General features: G+C 45.3%; 1 protein-coding gene across 2 annotated transcripts in view; it reads left to right on the plus strand.

Annotated features, from left to right (window-relative positions):
- The first annotated feature begins 8,194 nt into the window (after positions 1-8,194).
- Positions 8,195-19,275, plus strand: part of SCFD2 (sec1 family domain containing 2) — a 340,493-nt gene continuing 329,412 nt past the window's right edge. The window contains exons 1-2 of one of the 2 annotated variants that reach the window (XM_032773224.2): positions 8,195-9,156; positions 19,036-19,204. In XM_032773224.2, the coding sequence (XP_032629115.1) occupies positions 8,319-9,156; positions 19,036-19,204 (1,007 nt within the window). In that variant the 5' untranslated portion in view covers positions 8,195-8,318. The remainder of the gene's footprint in view (positions 9,157-19,035; positions 19,205-19,275) is intronic. The other variant, XM_075066446.1, reaches the window with a different exon arrangement.

A 19,275-nucleotide genomic window follows, 5' to 3' on the forward strand; every position in this document is an offset into this window, starting at 1 on the left:
GCATAGCATCTACATCCAGCAGGAGAGAGAAGGTTGGTTTGGGTTTCACTTTTCAAAGAATCCATTTAAAAAGTTTTAGTGGTCTATAAAGACACGGGCTGAATCTCAAGTCGTAAGCAACTGAATCAATTGATGCTATATTACATTACTGTATTATAAAAGTGTATAGAGTGAGGTCTTTCTGAAAGCTAGTGACACACTGGTGATTAATATCATCGTGAAAAGTATGTATTAACACTATGTAAGGAATTATAGATTCTTATTGATATTAGGGCTGTATGATCTGCCCAGAAAAGAGTGAATGGCACAGCTCTCTACCTGTCTCCTATATATATTAAGCATGATGGAATCAAGCAAGGGAAGCGCCATTTACATAGAAATCATACAGGTATTAGGAAGCCCACAGAATGGGAAGAACAGCACAAAATCATCCTGCCACTTGAAACAAGTTTATTGAACTTTGGAAGATATAAACAAGAAAAGAAGCCATCTTTAGCATCTCTCACTAGACCAGGGGTCGGCAACCTTTCAAAGAAGAATAGCCACTTTTTTGTTTTGGTCTATGACCAAAATATTTCAACAGCCACATCACACGCAAAGCTACTTGTCGAGTTAGAAGTTATCAACTAATAATAATTTAACATATTAAAGTTATTACTACTGACCAATACTTTTAATGCAACTTCTGCTGTTGAATATCTTTAGAGAGTTGCTCAATGTTTGGTGAATATGCCATGATTTTCATTTTCAAGCAAGACTCAAGACTAACATCTTGTAGTTGGCTCCTCAGTTTGTTTTTGATAAAATTCATGTTGGAAAACACTTGTTCACAGAAGTATATTGAACCAAAGATTGAGAGGAGTCCAAATATATATTTCTTCAGGTGACTGTATGTATGTGGTAGACAATTCCAAACATCAAATATAACATGGTCTTGCCACTTAAGGTCATCCATTTCAGACCACTTGTGTTGTAGCCCCAGGGTGGATTTCTGCCTTCCCAGATTTTGAAGTTCAGTGACAAGATCTTTCAATTTTGAATTAATAAATCCTTGTCTTGCAAGTCTGCTAATTCAAGTTCAAATTGCACTCGATGGATTCCCACAAATGCTGAAAAATTCAATGCAGAAGTGTCAGCTTCAAGCAGTTTCAACAGAAATGACAAAGTGGCCTTTTCCCTTCTGCACTCTTGAAATCGGACAGCAAATGCAGCTTGCATTCTGATGACCGTTTCTGCAAGAAATCTAACATCAATGTCACAGTCGTTTGTTTGTTTGTATTGCTTTAGTATTGGGAAATGCACTAACACGCCCATCTCAATGTCCCTTACAAACAAAAACAGCTTTCATTTAAATGAAAGAACTTCTTCCAAAAGCAAAATTGCACTACACCTCTAGCCCGATATAACGCTTTCCTTGGGAGCCAAAAAATCTTACCGTGTTATAGGTGAAACTGCATTATATCGAACTTGCTTTGATCTGCCAGAGTGCGCAGCCCCCACCCCCACCGAGCACTGCTTTTCCACGTTATATCTGAATTCATGTTATATCAGGTCACGTTATATCGGGGAAGAGGTGTATTTTCTTTTCCCTGTAGCTTCCGATTCAACACATTTAAATGAGAAGTTAAATCCACCAAGAAACGGAATTTCTGCAGCCAGTGAGGATCTGTTAGCACCACATATTTAAGGCCCTTTCCTCGTAGGAACACCCTAATTTCCTCAAGACATGATGCAAACCTCACCAGGACTGCACTTCTGGAAAGCCATCTTACCTTGTTATACATGAGAAGATCATCATATTGGCTGTTAACGTCTTGAAGAATCTGGTAAAACTGCCGATGATTGAGCGTGCTTTCCCTTATTTTGTTAACAATCTGCATGACCATTTCCATTACTTTTGAGATTACCTCACAGCTCCTAAAAAAAACAAGGGGGCAGCCAAAGAGCCACATGTGGCTCTGGAGCCGCAGGTTGCCGACCCCTGCACTAAACAAACTAGAGGCCAGAGCTCTTGCAAGCTGAGAAAATGCGTCCTTCAACCAAAGGGAGGTTGAAGTCTCTGGAACTGAATATAGGTGAGAAACCTACTTAGGTAAAGATCTTTCCCTTGTCGTCTTAGGTGAAGCCTGCACCTTGTACTTTTGTGTAAGGTTCTCTATGAGGGAAAGTCAGCCATGGCTAGGAAAAAGAATGACTGGTAAGAGGAACTACCTTGAACAAAGCCTGTATCTTGCTAGATTAAGTTTTAGATTTTAGATGCATGTTTTCACTTTTATTTGCTTGTAACCCTTTCTAACTTTATTCCTGTTACTTACCATCTTACTTAACCTATGTCCTATTGTTAATAAATTTGTTTATTTTACCATAAATCAATTCAGTTCTTTGTTTAAAAGAAAGAGTGTATTCACTCCCAGTTAAGTTAATGTGCTGTGATGCTTTTTGTGTCTTTAAGGGAGCAAACAAACCATATTATTCCTCTCAACTGACCAGGAGAGGGCTGGACAGTGCAGAGCACATAGTTTGGGGGAAATTTGGGACTAGGAGTGTGTTGGGATCATCCTGCTAGTAGCAACTAAGGCTGGTAGAAGCCAGAGTAGTGTTGTGGGGCTGTACATAGACCGCAGGGGGCAGATCTGCTGAACCAGGGCTGTCCAGCACACAATCAGGGTGTGACATGCATGCTCATAGGCTGGTTGTGAGTGGCCATGGTTGGCAGCTACAACAGCAAAGCATTGTGAGGCACCCAAGATTACAGAGCTAATGGTGACACAACCCCTCACTGATCTGGATTGCACCCCAGATTGTGACACCCTCCTTGCCTGCCATCTGCTTGCTCTAGTTCCTCTGGTTTGACCCTTAACTTCAGCTTCCGACTACTGACTCTGGTTCTGATTCTCGTCCATGCTTCTCAATGCCTGTTCCAACCACTAGGCATGACATTTGGTCTTATCACTAAGCTAGATCGCCCTCATCCCAGTTGCCTGACAGATTGAGCAGCCTCAAAAAATTAAGGACAGTGGTCTTTGGAGCAAGGTCCCATCAGGACTGGTGGACACTGTACAGAATCTGCAGGTGCAATTAACCATTCTGCAATCACAGAATGCAGCTCTGCAGGTGCAGGTTGTTTTGCTGGCTTCTCTGAACTCTGCCCCCATCCCTCCCAGAGCTGAAGATTCCACTGCCTGATTAATTTGATGGCGATCAGGACAAGTTTCAGGGGTTCTTGAACCAACATTGGCTGCTGTTCTTACTATACCTTAGATCATTCTCTCCAGACCAGGCCAACAGGGGGCTCATCTTAAGCTTCTTGACTGGGGAAGCTTTGGCCTGAGCTTCCCTCCTCCTGGAACAGTCCAGTCCCCTCTTGTAACAATTAGGCAAATTCTTTCAAGCCATATGGATTATCTTTGATGTCCCCAACAGTGCACAGGCGACCAAGACAATCCTTCAAGCCTTACAGCAAGGATTCTGGCCCTTCACCAGATATACCACTGAATTTCATTGTTTGGCTTCTGGCACAGGGTGGAATGAGATGGCAGAGCACCACTATTTCAGCCTGGGGCTAACGAGGTTATAAAGGATGAGCTCATACGGGTGACCCTCTGCCCAGTTTGAATGAGCTGATCAACTTGTACATTAGAATCAAATAACTCCTCACGGAGCAGCACTGCAAGCATACCTGGATTCTCTGGAGGTTGCCAGCCATCCTGTCCACAACACCCTATCCGTATGGGTCTTCTCTGGCATCTGAGCAGTTGCAAGCCAACCAGTTTGATTCTCTGACTCAAAGAAACACCGACATCTGGTGTTAAGTTTGTGGGTTACCCACAATACCCCTGTATTGGTCTCTCAGGGAATTAGCTTGATTTCCAGCCCGGAGCGTCCTCTGCAGGCTGGTGATCCGCTACTGCTTGGCCCCGTGTCCCTCACGGACCTGGTGACCTGTTATCTGGGGCATTGCCCCCTGGCAGTAACTCCTCAGTCTTAGGGTCTCCCCTCCCTGCGGAACCCCCACCCACTATCCCCATCTCACCTCAGTATACGGCTACTGCCAATCATTGTCTTGCCCCTGCGCCCTGGGGCAGACTGCAGTATCAGGCTACTCATCACTGGCAAGGTTGGGTTTGGACTTGCTGCCTCTGCCTACCCCTGAGCTGCTCTCTGCAACCCCCAGTACCTATTTGCCTGCTGCTAGGCTGCAGCCTGGGGCTTTCCAGGCTGGAGCTCCTCTGCTTTTCCCCAGCCTTGCTCCACTCAGGTCCCCTGTCTCTAGCTCCGTGCAGCCAGGCCCTTCTCTCTCTACAGGTAGAGAGAGACTATGTCTGCCCCTGGCTTCCCTGCCTTTATAGGGCCAGCTAGGCCTGATTAGGGTGTAGCCCAGCTGCGGCTGCTTCCCCAAGCAGCCTAGTAGCTTTTCCCCTGCCACAGCCCTCTCCCTGGACTGTCTTTAAACCCCTCTGGGCAGGAGCGGTAACCACCCTGCTACAAGTACCCTCTAACCACACTCCTGTACCTGTTCTTTTATTAGTTGTCCCCCATAATCAGTTGGGTTTTTGAGGTCCTGTGGATCCTCCCCTTAGGCTGGGGGGGATCCTTTAGCAGTGGGTGGGCTTCCACCCGCCCACTTCCTGGAAACCCAATAGGTACAAGGACCCTCTGACCTCACTCCCATCCCTGTTCTTTTATTAGTTGTCCCCCGTAATCAGTGGGCTTCTGTGGTCCTGTGGGTCCTCCCCTTAGGCTGGGGGGGGATCCTTTAGCAGTGGGTGGGCTTCGCCCGCCCATTTCCCAGGAACCCAATAGATACAAGGACCCTCTAACCGCACTCCTGTACCTGTTCTTTTATTAGTTGTCCCCTGTAATCAGTTGGGTTTTTGAGGTCCTGTGGATCCTCCCCTTAGGCTGGGGGGGATCCTTTAGCAGTGGGTGGGCTTCCACCCGCCCACTTCTTGGAAACCCAGTAGATACAAGGACCCTCTGACCTCACTCCCGTCCCTGTTCTTTTATTAGTTGTCCCCCGGAATCAATTGGGTTCTGAGGTCCTGTAGATCCTCCCCTTAGGCTAGGGGGGATCCTTTAGCAGTGGGCGGGCTTCTGCCCACCCAGTTCCCAGAAACCCAATAGGTACAAGGTCACTCTCAGCTGTGTTTGTGTAACTGCCCTGGTTCCCACCAGCGTATGGTTATAATGCAAGGTATCCCAACACACTCCCAGTCCTGGACTTTCCCTCAGAAATGGATGTTTTGTACTGCCAAGCCCTCTCCTGGACAGTCCAAATATATTAAATCCATTATTCCTTTAAGCAGGGGTGAAAGTAACTTAAAGGACTTACCGGTATGCCGGAGTTCTGAGCAGGGAGTGGGGCTTCAACCAGAAGAGGCCGGGCCTTTAATTCTCTGCCTGAACCCCACTGCTGGAGCCCTTGGGGTAACAACAGTGGCCCAGGGCTCTGGCAGTGATTTAAAGGGCCAGGGGCTCCCGGCCACAGTGGAGCCTGGGGACTGCCGCCGCTACCCCGGGGCTTGGGCAGAGATTTAAAGGGCCCAGGAGTCCACTGCGGTAGTGACAGCTGGGAGCCCCTGGCCGTTTAAATCACTCCTGGAACCCATTTGCTGCTATTCACCTTACAATGTTGCCACACAGTTTATCAGGATAATACTGACGAGCAAATTATGACTTTTCAAATGGTATCTTACAAGACACGGCCTGTACAAAGATTATTACATTAGTGTGCAGGGTGTGAATACAGGAGTGTATTCTATCACAGTGGGTCAATCAGGTCCTTGATCAGTAACTGTGTTGCTGTCTAAACTATCATCAAGATGATTGTCTGTCTCTGATCCCTCACACTGAGTTTGCTTACAACAATGCTACTAACTTCCCCACCAAACAATCTCCTTTCTTTCCCAGTGCTGTGACCCCACTCCTGGCCCCAGCTTGCGGGGAGGGTGCAGACAGGGATAAACAGGGGCATGACCCTGTAAACTTTGGGGACCACTGCCCTAAGGCCTGATCTATACTTAAAAATTATATCGAACTGGCTACATTGATTGCTCAGGACTGTCAAAACTTTCATGTCCTGAGCACTATAGTTTGGTCACCCTAATCCCTGGAGTAGATGCAGCCCAGTTGACAGAATCCTTCTGTGGACCTAGGTACCACCTCTTGGAAAGATGGATTAACTGCCTGGACAGAAAAATCCCTTCCGTAGATACAGTAAATCCTCCCGCCTCAAGAGGCAGTAGCTATATCAATGGAAGAATTCTTCCATTGACTTAGCACTGTCTACAGTGGGGCTTAGATTGATTTAACCACATCTCTCGGGGTTGTGAATTTTTTATCCCCATGAGTGACACAGCTATATCAACCTCAGTTTTAGGTGTAGACCAGGGCTGAGTCTTTCAGCTGCTTTCATTTTACCAGCAACTAGGCATCTGCATGCTTTTTAAAGTCTGGGCCCCACACATAATTGGAATGGATGACTCAAACTCTCTCACTCAGTCTCCTCTAATCACTGGCCTATTAAAACAAAAACTCTACTGCTCACATTTCAGAGAGCCCTGCTAACTCATCTAACTGCAGGACAATCAGCTATCAAACCTAAACTTCAACCCCCACCCCCCCAGCAACCAAACATGTTACACCAGAGCTGCAAGTATTATGAGCATGTAGAGGGCAATGTATGCAATCCTATTCTCCCCACGGAATCATAGATTAGGGTTGGAAGAGACCTCAGGAAGTCATCTAGTCCAACTAAATCATCCCAGCCAGGGCTTTGTCAAGCCAGGCCTTAAGAACCTTGAAGGATGGAGATTCCACCACCTCCCTAGGTAACCCATTTCAGTGCTTCACCACCCTCCTTGTGAAATAGTTTTTCCTAATATCCAACCTGGACCTTCCCCACTGCAACTTGAGGCCATTGCTCCTTGTTCTGTCATCTGCCACCACTGAGAACAGCCTAGCTCTATCCTCTTTGGAACCCTCCTTCAGGTAGTTGAAGGCTGCTATCAAATCCCCCCTCAATTTTTCTCTTCTGCAGACTAAACAGGCCCAGTTCCCGCAGCCTCTCCTCGTAAGTCATGTGCCCCACTCCCGTAATCATTTTTGTTGCCCTCCACTGGACTCTCTCCAATTTGTCCACATTGTTTCTGTAGTGGGACCCGAAAACTGGATGCAATACTCCAGATGTGGCCTCACCAGTGCTGAATAAAAGGGAATAATCACTTCCCTCGATCTGCTGGCAATGCTCTCACTAATGCAGCCCAATATACCATTAGCCTTCTTGGCATCAAGGGCACACTGTGCCCATGATCCATGAAAGAAGGGGAAGAACAGGGGGACTCAGATGCTTAGACAAGAATGAACTAGCTTGACCATCTAGCTGAAGCCCCTGCACACCATTATATCTTATTGTGCCTTTTATCACAAATCTTATGCTATTTAGGGTATGCCTGCACTGGCACTGGAAGGTGTAATTTCCAGTTTGAGTAGACATACCTGTGGTAGCTCTTATTAAGCTACTGCACTAAAAACAGAAGTGTAGCTGTGGGTCGATAGCCACCCCAAGTACTCAGGCATCACTGCTGAGGCTACACTTCTGTTTAGCATATTAACTCAATTACAGCTAGTGTCAGTATGTCTACCAGAGCTGCAAATTCCACCTTTCAGCTCCAGTGTAGACATACCCCCCAAGCTGTTGACTGTGGCTAGGCTGCAGAGTTAAGGTAGTCCAAGTCCCAAAGCCGCAGCTCTTGGAGTCTTGTGATTACACGTGCAGGTCATGATTTTTAAAAACTCTCTACCCTTTAGCATCACACACAAACGTTTGAAAATGTGAACGCTACAGAGGATAGAAAACATGGGCAGAGGCAAAGGTATCCCATTGGGACCCGTAAACATTAATATTTGGGAGGACGTCACACATAATAAAACGCAACACAGAGACTCAATCAGCTGCTCTGGGCTCCGTGCCGCATCACATCCACCTCTGCTTCCTCCGCAACCCGGCTCACAGCCACCGCCCCCCCCCACGCCTTCAAGCAGCCAATCAGCGCCCTCCACCAGTGGACAGGGCCACGACACCGGAACTGGCGCATCGCATCGCCCGCCCCCAGCCTTCAAGCAGCCAATCAGCGCCCTCCGACAGTTTGGTGCGTCACATTCCTGCGGCCGTTCCGCCCCCACCCCCCGGGCACGTGTGCTGTGTTGTGCCTGTCACAGCCACCGCGGCAGCACCTGTCCCGCCGCGGCTCTTCCTGGGCCTGGCTCGCGCCGCGGGGACTGGGCAGCTCTCCGCCGCGCGCGCCCCTCGTCTCAGTATGTCCAGCTGCCCCGCCGCCGCCGCCGCGCTCGCCGCCTGCCGCCAGGCCTGGGAGCAGGTGCTGGCCAAGGCCAAGCGGGCCGTGGTGTTCGTGGACGCGGCGTGCGCGGAGAGCCTGCACTGGGCGGGCGGCGGCGCGAGCTGGCTGCTGGAGGCCGGCGCCCTCAATGTCAAGGAGTTCTCCAGCTTCGAGGCGGGCGCGGCGGAGCAGCCCAAGGCGGTGTTCGTGGTGAGCAGCCTGCTGAAGGGCCGGGCGGTGGACATCATTCGCGACATCGTCAGCCTCAGCCACTTCCAGTACTGCGTGGTGTTCACCGCCGTGAGCCACGCCGTGCACCTGCTGGCCCACGGGGCGCCCGGCGGCGCCGAGCCGGAGGGGGGCAGCCAGGCGGTCTTCGAGCAGTTCGAGGAGAAGCTCTGCCAGTGGATGGGCAACATGAACTACACCGCCGAGGTGCGGCATGCCCCCCTGTTGCTGGCGCCCATCTCGCCCCATCTCTTTGTGACCCCGGCCTTTGCCTCGCTTTTTCCCATGACGCCCCAGGACCTGGCTCGCATCAATGCCTCCAGGCCCGAGAAGAAAAAGTTGGGCAGCTTGAACGACCTGGACTTCTCCTCTCTGCCTCCTGAGCTGCAGCTTCAGATCAGAACCCTGGTGTCTGGCTTGAACTCCTTGTTTGAGTGCTTAAATGTGAGAGAGGAGTGCTTTGCAATTGGGACTCTGAGCAAGATTATCGCAGGGGATTTGGCGAACTACTCACAGGCCAGAAACAGGAGGAAGACAGCACAAAACCGAGCCTCTGTCATCTTCATAGACAGGACACTGGATCTGACAGGTAAGAAGCTTAATATCAATATCACAATTGTGAGCCACGCTTCCTTTACATTATTATGGTGATCACTGGATTTCGAAGTGCCTGTGCAGATAGGTGCTCACATACAAATGTGGCTTTAGTGGCCCATTGAGAGTGGTGAAAATAGGAGATGTGAGCTGGTGTTTAAAGCATGAAACTGAGTCATAAATTCTAGGTTCTGCTACTGACCCGGTGACCTAAAGAGAGTCTGTGTAGTCTTTGTGCCTCAGGTTCCCAATCCTGGGAGAGGGGTGGGAAGGGAGAGGGAAGTGTGCTGTGAAGTTTATTTCATCATGGTTTGTAAAGTACTTTGAAATCTTTGGATTTAAAATGTCACATAAGGGCAAACAGCTTTTTTATAATGAGAAATGAAACCTGAGTTGTATCTTATTTAACTTTTAGTTTTTATATGTCAGTTTTCCTGATAGAAGCTATTTTAGCAAATACAGTAGCAAAACTAAACACAACTCTCAGGTTGGGGAGAAGAGGAAATAATAAACCATACATGCTGTATGTTAGGCATGTCACTTAATGCACTCCTGGAGGGTGCGTAAATATTACAGTGGTGAGGGTAGTATAAGAACCTGTATAGGAAAGAACAGAATAAGAATAAAATGCTGAGGGCTTGAAAAATTTACAAGACATTTCCTAGCTAGATGTTTGAAAAAATGATATTGATAGGCAGAAATGAAAGACTTGAGTAGGGGAGGGGAGTCACCAGCAAGCTTCAGGGACAATGACCTGTGAGAAGGCTAAACTTCCATCTTTTGTATCAGGATCTGGCAGGTTGTGTTTCTGATATGTTTGAATGCTTCCCACCAGTGATGGAAGGCAAAAGATGTTTCTCTTTTTCTCCCCCACTCCATTTTATCTTATAGCTTTGGGATTGTTATGGAGATGGACAGTGATACATTAGCCCTCACCCCTTGGGGGATGGAAAAGAAAACAAGGGTTGGGGAAGAAAGCTAGGAAAAGAGTAGAATCCATTCACTACACAGCAGCCTGGCTGCTGATGAGAATTTTTCTTCCCCATAAATAGCTTCAGTGGATACAAGAATTTCCCCAAGAAGCAGCAGAGGATAAGCTGCCACATTGGATCTGATCAACATTCAGAATCATGTCTCTGACAGTAGCCACCAGTACTAGAGGTGTTGGTGGAAGTTATATACAACCTGCTCCCTTAATCGATATTTTTATGATAACATGTCTTTGAGGCGATGTTTCTTTGTATTTCCAGGCAGTTTGTGCTTGGCTTACGAACTTAGAAGAACAAGTCCTTATTTTACTTCAGTGGGACTCAGGTTCCTAAATCATTCAAGCACTTTTGAAAATCTGACCCTTGTATCCTAAGTATCATAACTATAAATGTTTAATTTTTTTAGTCCTCCTAAGATCTTTGGTTCAATACAGTACCTTGTGACAGTGAGCTTCACAAGTTGATTTGATGGGATCTTTAAAAAGGATTTTGTTTTTTATGTTTGACATTTACCTGTTAATTTAATTTTGTCCCCTTATTCTTGTATTCTGAATCGTACATAGAAGCACATAATTTACCTTCTCTGTGCCATTTATTATGCTGTAAACTTCTAAAGTCTACCCTTTTATTCATCGCTAAACTATATAATGCTGATCTTTCAAATCTCTCCATTTATGGAGCTCTTTCTGTGTTATCAATAACTTTCATTAGTCCTCTCTATACATCTTATTTCTGTTATACTAAAACTTAATTCAGCATCCAAGGTGAAGATGCACCATAGATATACATTATGATATAGTTTCAGTACAATTCTCTATCCTTCTAAGTGTATCCTTGTTTGACTATGGTCAGTTTCATAGCTCTGGTCACAGGGTGCAGAACAGCAACTGTGAAACTGATCTGAATGATATTAATGTCATGCTGATGTTTGGGAAATCTGCTAGCAGTTCACTGGTTCACATTGAGTAGGCCATATGCTTAACCATGTGCTAAACTTAATATTCTTTAATAAAAGTTTAGATTCTACAGAAATTGATAGTTTAAGTCCCCTACACCCCAGGGAAAAGTTTCCTACTTGCCATTGAATTTTTCAAGCTCTGATGGATAACTAAAAAGACAACAGGTATCAGAATACTTCATCTATATTTTTACCATCTCAAAGAACTGCATGAGAGCACACCCAGAAAGAAAAAAAGGAACAATTGCTTATTACCACATTTTGAGTGGCCAAGAAGAGCAGAGAACAAAGTTATGCAAGAGCAGCTCCACACACTCTAACCAGGGTCCCCATTGCAACTCAGCAACATCTCATAATCAAAGGCAATAGACATATTAAACAATATTGGCATGGTACTTGATGTGCATCTATTGGCAGGAGAAAATCAATTGCCAATGCAAACAGCTGTGTCTGTGCCAGTTTAGCACCCTGCCTACCAAGCATCAAGGAGATTTGAGGCAACAAGATACCAAGAGTTGTTTTGTCACCACCTTTTCATAGATTGTAAGAGTGGAAGGGACCTCGAGAGTTCGAGTCCAGTCCCCTGCCCTCATGGCAGGACCAAATACTGTCTAGACCATCCCGGATAGACATTTATCTAACCTACTCTTAAATATCTCTAGAGATGGCGATTCTGCAGCCTCCCTAGGCAATTTATTCCAGTATTTAACCATCCTGACAATTGGCAACTTTTTCCTGATGTCCAACTTAAACCTCCCTTGCTGCAGTTTAAGCCCATTGCTTCTTGTTCTGTCCTTAGAGGCTAAGGTGAACAAGTTTTCTCCCTCCTCCTTATGACACCCTTTTAGATACCTGAAAACTGCTATCATGTCCCCTGTCAGTCTTCTCTTTTTCAAACTAACCAACCCAATTCTTTCAGCCCTCCTTACAAAGGGTCATGTTCTCTAGACCTTTATCATTCGTGTTGGCTCTTCTCCTGGACCTCCCTTCTCCCAGTTTTCCTCCAACATCTTTTTTGAAATGCCAGGTGCCCCAAACCTGAAAACACAAATAACTCCAGTTGAGGCCTAACCAGCGCAGAGAGAGCAGAAGAATGACTTCTCATGTCTTGTTTACAACACACCTGTAAGGCATCCCAAGCAATAACCGTTTGCTTTTTTTGCAACATCACCACACTGTTGACCTCATATTTAGCTTGTGGTCCCCCCTATAAAACCCCTAGATCCTTTCTGCTGTACTCCTTCCTAGACAGTCCTCTCCGTTCTGTATGTGTGAAACGATTGTTCCTTCCTGAGCTGGAGCACTTTGCATTCGTCTTTGTTAAACTTCATTCTGTTTAACCTGAGAACTGTTTCTCCAATTTGTCCAGATCATTTTGAATTTTTGACCCTACCTCCAAGCAGTTCAGTCCTCCAGTTTGGTAATTCTGCAACTTAATAAGCTTCTCGCCAATTATGTTGGCGTTGAATGAAGATATTGAACAGAGTGGTCCCAAAAAAGACCCTGTGGACCCCACTGTTATAGTCCAGAAAGATAGGAAACCATTATAACTACTCTCTGAGTACAGTTATCCCCGCCAGTTAGGCACCCACTCTTATACGTAGCCCATCTAAGTTGTATTTGTCTAGTTTATCAATAAGAATATTGTGATGAGACCGTACAAACGTGCGCTATAGAACTCTACGAATACCACATTCACACACTTCTCCCTATCTCACAAGACTCATTATCCTATCAAAGAAAAGCTATTTCAGACTAGGTTTCGCATGATTTTGTATTCACTTACAAATCCAGCTTAGCTATTACACTATCACCTACACCACCTTCCAACAGTGTTTGCAGATCGATTGTCCTTAATTACCTTTGCGTCATTATCTTCCCGAGCACGAAGGTAAACCAAACTGGTCTGTAGTTTCCTGGTTGTTTTTATGCTCTTTTTATAGATGGGCACTATATTTGCTGTTTTCCAGTCTTCTGGATCTCTCCTGTGTCCATGATATTTCAAAGATAGTAGCTAGAGGCTCAGATACCTCCTCTATTAGCTTTTTCGAGTAGTCTAAGGATGATTTAATCAGGCGCTGGGGACTTGCAGCGCATCTAACTTTTCTAAAGTGATTTTTAACTGTACTTTTTTATTTTATTTTCTAAACTTCCCCTTTCCCATTAGCATTCACTCATGTTGGCATTCCGTCAGTCTCTCAATGAAGACCAAAACAAAAGACGTCAATTAAGGCATACTCTGAACACTTCAAGTTTCCTGTTACGTTTCTTAACTTAAATCAATGAGCCAGTGGACCTACCTGTCCTTGTCTCCGCTTGTTTTCTAATGTATTGATAAATAAGTCTTCTGGTTTCCGCTTTTTCCTGTAAGCTAGTCGAAAGCTCGATTTTATGGGCCTTTGCCTTTCTAATCTTGCCGCTGCATTCCTGTGTTTGTTTGCCTATATTCATCCTTTGTAATCTGTCCTTGTTTTCATTTCCATTTTTTTATGACTCAACTTTTGTTATTAGATCATGCAAGATCTCATGGTTAAGCCAGGTCGCTTTGCCACATTTTCTGTCTTTCCTACCCAGCGGAATCGTTGCTTTTGGGCCCTTATAAGTGTCCCTTTGAAAAACTGCCAACTCCCTCAGTTGTTTTCCCCTCAGTTTTGATTCCCATGAGACTTACTATCAGCTCTCTGGCTTACCAAAATCCGCCCTCCTGAAAATCCATTGTCTCTTTTTGCTGTACTCCCTTCTACCTTCCTTAGAATGGAAACTCTGTTTCATCACACTTTCACCCAAGCTGCCTTCTACTTTCAATTCTCAACGAGTTCCTCCCTATTTGTTAAAATCAAGTCCAGAACAGCTTCCCCTCAGTAGCTTTTTTCAACCTTCTGAAATAAAAAGCTGTCGCAATGCAGCCAAGACTTATTGATGGTCTTGCTCCGCTGTGTTATTTTCCCAACGTATATTGGATAGTTGAAGTGCCACCATCACCAACCAAATGTTTGGGCTTTTGGATAATTTTGTTTGTTGCTTAAAAAAAGCCTCATCCACCTCTTCCACCTGGTTAGGTGGCCTGTAGTAGACTCCTAGCATGACATCACCCTTGTTTTTTACCCCTTTTAGCCTAACCTAGAGACTCTAAACACTTCTGTCTCCTATGTCCATCTCCACCTCAGTCCAAGTGTGCACATTTTTTATATATAAAGCCCTCCTCACTAGGTTAGCCAGTCTGTGTCCAGATAGGGTCTTTCCCCTCCTTGAAAGGTGAATGCCATCTCTGCCTAGCAGTCCTTCCTGGAATAGCATCCCATGGTCGAGGAAGCCAAAGCCCTCCTGGTGACACCATCTTCGCAGCCGGGCATTCACCTCCACGATGCATCTGTCTCTGTCTGGGCCCCTACCTTTGACAGGAAGAATCTAAGAGAATACCACCTGCACTCCAAACTCCTTCACCTGTCCTCCAAGAGCCCTGTAGTCATTCTTGATCCACTCAGTGTCACACCTCGCAGTATTATTTGTGCCCAGATGGATGAGTAGCATGGGGTAGTGATCAGAGTGCTGGATAATCCTCGAACATGCCTCCGTAACGTCTCAGATATGGGCCCCTGGCAGGCAGCATACCTCCCGAGATGAAATGTCAGGGCGACAGATGGGTGCCTCCGTCCCCCTCAAAAGAGAGCCCCCAACCACCACTACCCTATATTTCCTATTCGCACTGATGGAAACAGACCTCCAAGCCTTAGGGATACGTGGCTTCTGCTCCTCTACTGCAGGGGGTGATTCCTTCTCTCCTGTTTCAAGAAGAGCATAATGCTTACCTATTACCATGGCGGGAGGGTTCGGGGCAGGGGTGGTGCACTGCCTGCTGCCAGAAGTAGCCAGCTGCCAGTGTCCACCCTGAGCCATTTCCTCCTCCACCAGTGGTGTGTCAGCAATCCTGTGTACTGAGACAGCTACCTCAGCTGTCTCCACATGGATACTGTCCAGGAATTGTTTATGGATTCGGATGCTCCTCAACCTAGCCACCTCCTCCTGTAGCTCTCTCACCTGCTGCCTGAGAGATTTCACCAGCAGGGACCTTTCACTTTGGATGGTCCCCCCAGCCTGGATGTCAGTAAGTGGGAATTGCAAATCACAGTCTCTACAAAGCCACACCAGGATCTGGGTAGAAACATCCATGCTTCAATAAGCTTTTTAAAAAAAATAAAATAAAGGAAAGAAAGATTAGTATAGAGCTATAGTTGACCATATTGTCAAAGTCAAGTGATTGCCAGTGCTTTCTTGAGAGAGAGAAGATTAGTGGCTTCTGTTTTAAAAAGGAAAAAAAAAAAGTACATACAGTATGTGGCTGCTGCTCCAGAAACAATCTCTGCCAAAGATGATTCTTCACTGTTTTTCCACGAGCCAGGTACAGCACAGGTCACAGTCAGAAGTTGTCGAACAAAGTCCCCACGCCCCCAGTACTTCAGGTAGCAACGGTGGCTGACCCAAAAATAGAAGAACTGGCATTTGTCCCCTAAACATATTTCCCTATCTCCACAGAAGCAGATATCTCTGCCTCCATCTTAACAAAATGTATCTACAAAATAAGAATTCTCACAGTGACAAGAACTTAAGATCAGCTGCTGAACACAAGCAGGTTGGATTAAACTATCCCAGCACCCAAAACAAATCTGATGATCGTATCTCAGAAATCTGTGCAAAGTTGGAGCCTTGAATCAAATCATGATATGTTGTAATTTTATTGACCATTGATCTTGCATTAATCAAAATGAACCGAAGGCCATTCAATGGATTTCTTCTGGTGTGGGGCATCTCTTGCATCTAATGTGAGAGAAGGACAGGACCTCTATTTTGGATCATTGGATGTTTTCTGGTGTGAACTGTCTTAAGTAGTCTGTGGGGACTAACTGATTAGCAGAGAATTGGCAGTGCATTAAACCAGGTCTTCGTAACAAGCAAGGTCAGGTATCTTGTCCAAAGTGTCATCCAAAATCAGATTTACTCATAGTTAACTTTGAACAAGCTGAGGAAGGTGGTATCACAGTTGTCTGAAGGATAGTTGCTCTACTAACTATGCTGAGAGGGACTGGGGAGGGTGAGAGGGTCATAGTGGTTGGAATCAAGAGGAGAGTCTCAAAGCCAAGTAACATGCAGTGATGGCAGCCTAAAATGGCTTTCAGAGTTTCTTTTCCTTCCACCCCTTCACAACTCTTTCCCTTCTTAACTAGCAGTTAAGACAGGAAAAGCGTATATATTAATATTGTTATGTGATCATGAATGATTTTTATTCCAAATTAATTATTATTTTAATTTTGAGCTTACATCCTGGTCTCTTCTCTAATACATTTGAGGCCTGTTCCTCACGTGTATGTTTGAATTGAAAACACACTGCTCATTCCTGAGGCTCTGTGTTTGTCATGAAGGTCACAGAAGTCATGGATTCTGTGACCTCCATGACTTCTGCAGCGGCCCATGCAGTTGGCCTGGGAGCCACCTGATTAGCTCGAGCAGCCACTGGGCCAGTTGCACCAGCTGCTGTTGGGGCAGTCTCTCCCCACACCCTCCAACAGCAGAAGTTTGGGTGTGCGGGGGCTCAGGGCTGGGGATTGGGGTGTGGGGTGGTGCTTACCTGGAGGGGGCTCCTGGGGCTCCCGGATGGCAACAGGAACTCCCTTCCCTCAGCTCCTAGCTCCATGTGCTGCTTCCGCCTGCAGGCACTGCCCCCACGGCTCCCATTGTCCATGGTTCCCAGCCAGTGGGAGGGGCAGAACTGGGGCTTGGGATGGAGCAGAAGCAGCAAGTAGAGCTAGGAGCTGGAGGTCGTCACTTCCTAGGAGTCGCCTCCGAGTACCCATGTTGCCCTCCCCAAGTACCCATGGTGCCCAATCGAGTACCTGCAGTGCCCCCAGGCCACCCAGCACCTGCAGCGCCTCCTGCTCCACCCTTCTGGAGCCACCCCCCCCCCCCCCCCCCAGCTTTTAGTAGGGAGTATAGAGGCAGTCCTCGGACTTACAACACAATTGGTTCCTGAAAATTTTGTCATAAGTCGAAATGTTGTAACTCAGAACTGCAGTACAGTCCATTGCGGGACCAACTGTCATAAAGTCGAGGACTACCTGTATAGTAAAAGTTATGGATAGGTCACAGGGTGTGAATTTTTGTTTACTGCCCATGACCCATGACTTTCACTAAAAATACCAGTGACTAAAATGTAGCATTACTCATGCCTAATATACATGGATCTCCAAGAGAAAGGAAGTAGAACCAAGAAGATAGGGTCTTGTTATAAGCAGAAAAGAAAGCTAACGTATAGTCTGACATGAGATTTCCACCATAATGATGCCCCTTTTCTGCAAGGTAACTTTGCTCCATTTTTTCATGGGTTGCCCTGCACTTTGAATGGTTGCCGTCTTCCTTGTGCAACAAATCATCTCCCTTAAAAACCTGCCTTTTAAAAACACACACGTATTTGTCCAGCAAAGCCTTTGCATGACAAACACAAATTGTTGGGCTCAATGCAGTGGTACCTGGGTGAAATTTAATGGCTTGTGACATACAGTTGGTCAGAATAGCTAATTTAATGATCCCTTCTGTCCTTAAAATCTGTGATTACCTATGCAAGATGAGCTCTGCATTGAGTTTCAAAATAATGTCCTTAACAGCTATAGTCTCTCATATACAAAGAGCCAGCCACTTTCCTTATTTCTGTGGCATTGTGAGCTAGCAGTGTAGCTCAAATATATACAGTATGTTTGATGATGGGAAAGGTTTGAGCTGTTATTTAAGTTTGCTTCCAAGCATGGGAATTTTCAAATCCATGCACTAAGCTGACTGGGTGCTGCTTTCTTTTAAGCATTAAAAGAACATTCAAATTATTCCATCATATTTTGCTGATCTCTCTGAAACTGCTAAAGCACTTTGTAACTAACTATTGAAGAATTCATGAATGCCACCATAAAGCTCTAAATATAGCAGTTTGCTTAATAAATAAGTGCCAGATTCTTCGCAAACTATATCTGAACGCAGCCCATACCTTGTCAGACAGTACTGTGTTTGATCCTGTCTGAAATATTTTCAGCTGCTCTCAATCCCTACTACTAACTGTAATAATTTAACTGTGAGGTGGCTTCTCTTTGAATGGCAACTGTCTGTCAGAATGAGGGGATGATTACAGCATTGAGCTATAAATCATAGTTTGTATCAGATGTCCAAGGAGACAGGGTCCTTGCCCTTTCTGTATGAAAACTTACATTTCCCCTCCAAATATGTACAGATGGTACTAAATTGAGAGATGCTACTAACACCAGAAAGAACACACATAATATAAAGGGAGAAAAAAAATTAGGAATCTGGCCAGGGAATAATAAAATGAGATTAATTCTGGACAAATGCAAGCTAATATAACTGGTCAGAAATAACCCATGAAAAGACATTCAGAGACACATTATGCCAGAAAGACACAGGTCCACATTAGGAGGTATGCAAAGCCATACTCCTGGAGGAGGCATATGGCCTGTGTAAGAGGAGAAGTTTTAGTTTACCACTGTTCATTTAGGTAATGAAAAGTATGGTGCATGTTTTGGGGGTTTTTTGTTCGTTTTTGTGTCTTAAATAGCCACTGGAAGCCTTCTTGTCCACTTTCCTCCTTAGATAAGGAATTAGATTCTTGTTTGAAAAAATCTCAAACATCTCTAAAATCAAAGTCCATTTAAATCCTACTTTTTAAAGTAAGTTCTTCAAAAAAATATTGTTCTTTCTAATTTAACGTTGGATACCCCCAGGCTCTTATAGCAAAGTAACTTTAAAAATATGTATGTTCTCTTTTAAAACAAGACTAAATCTCCTCTCCCCAGTAATGAATGGGTTTTTGTTCTTAATACTCTGTTTTTGCCCAGGTTTGTATCTAACTCCTTATTTACTTATATTTTTCCAGGGGCAGTTGGCCATCATGGTGACAGCCTAGCAGAGAAGATATTCTCTGTGCTTCCTCGACTTCCTGGCCACACAAATGATGTGATGGTTAATATGGTGGAACTCACTGCACTGCAGACTAAAGATGAAACTTGCAATATTATAGCACCTGGCTGCTTGGCACAACCAAAGTAAAACTGCTTTTTTTCTTTTCTTTTTAAATAACAGACTTTTTTGTGTGGTACAGGAGAAGAGAAAGATA

The sequence above is a fragment of the Chelonoidis abingdonii genome, chromosome 5 (assembly GCF_003597395.2).
Source record: "Chelonoidis abingdonii isolate Lonesome George chromosome 5, CheloAbing_2.0, whole genome shotgun sequence".
NCBI classification, from domain to species: Eukaryota; Metazoa; Chordata; order Testudines; family Testudinidae; genus Chelonoidis; species Chelonoidis abingdonii.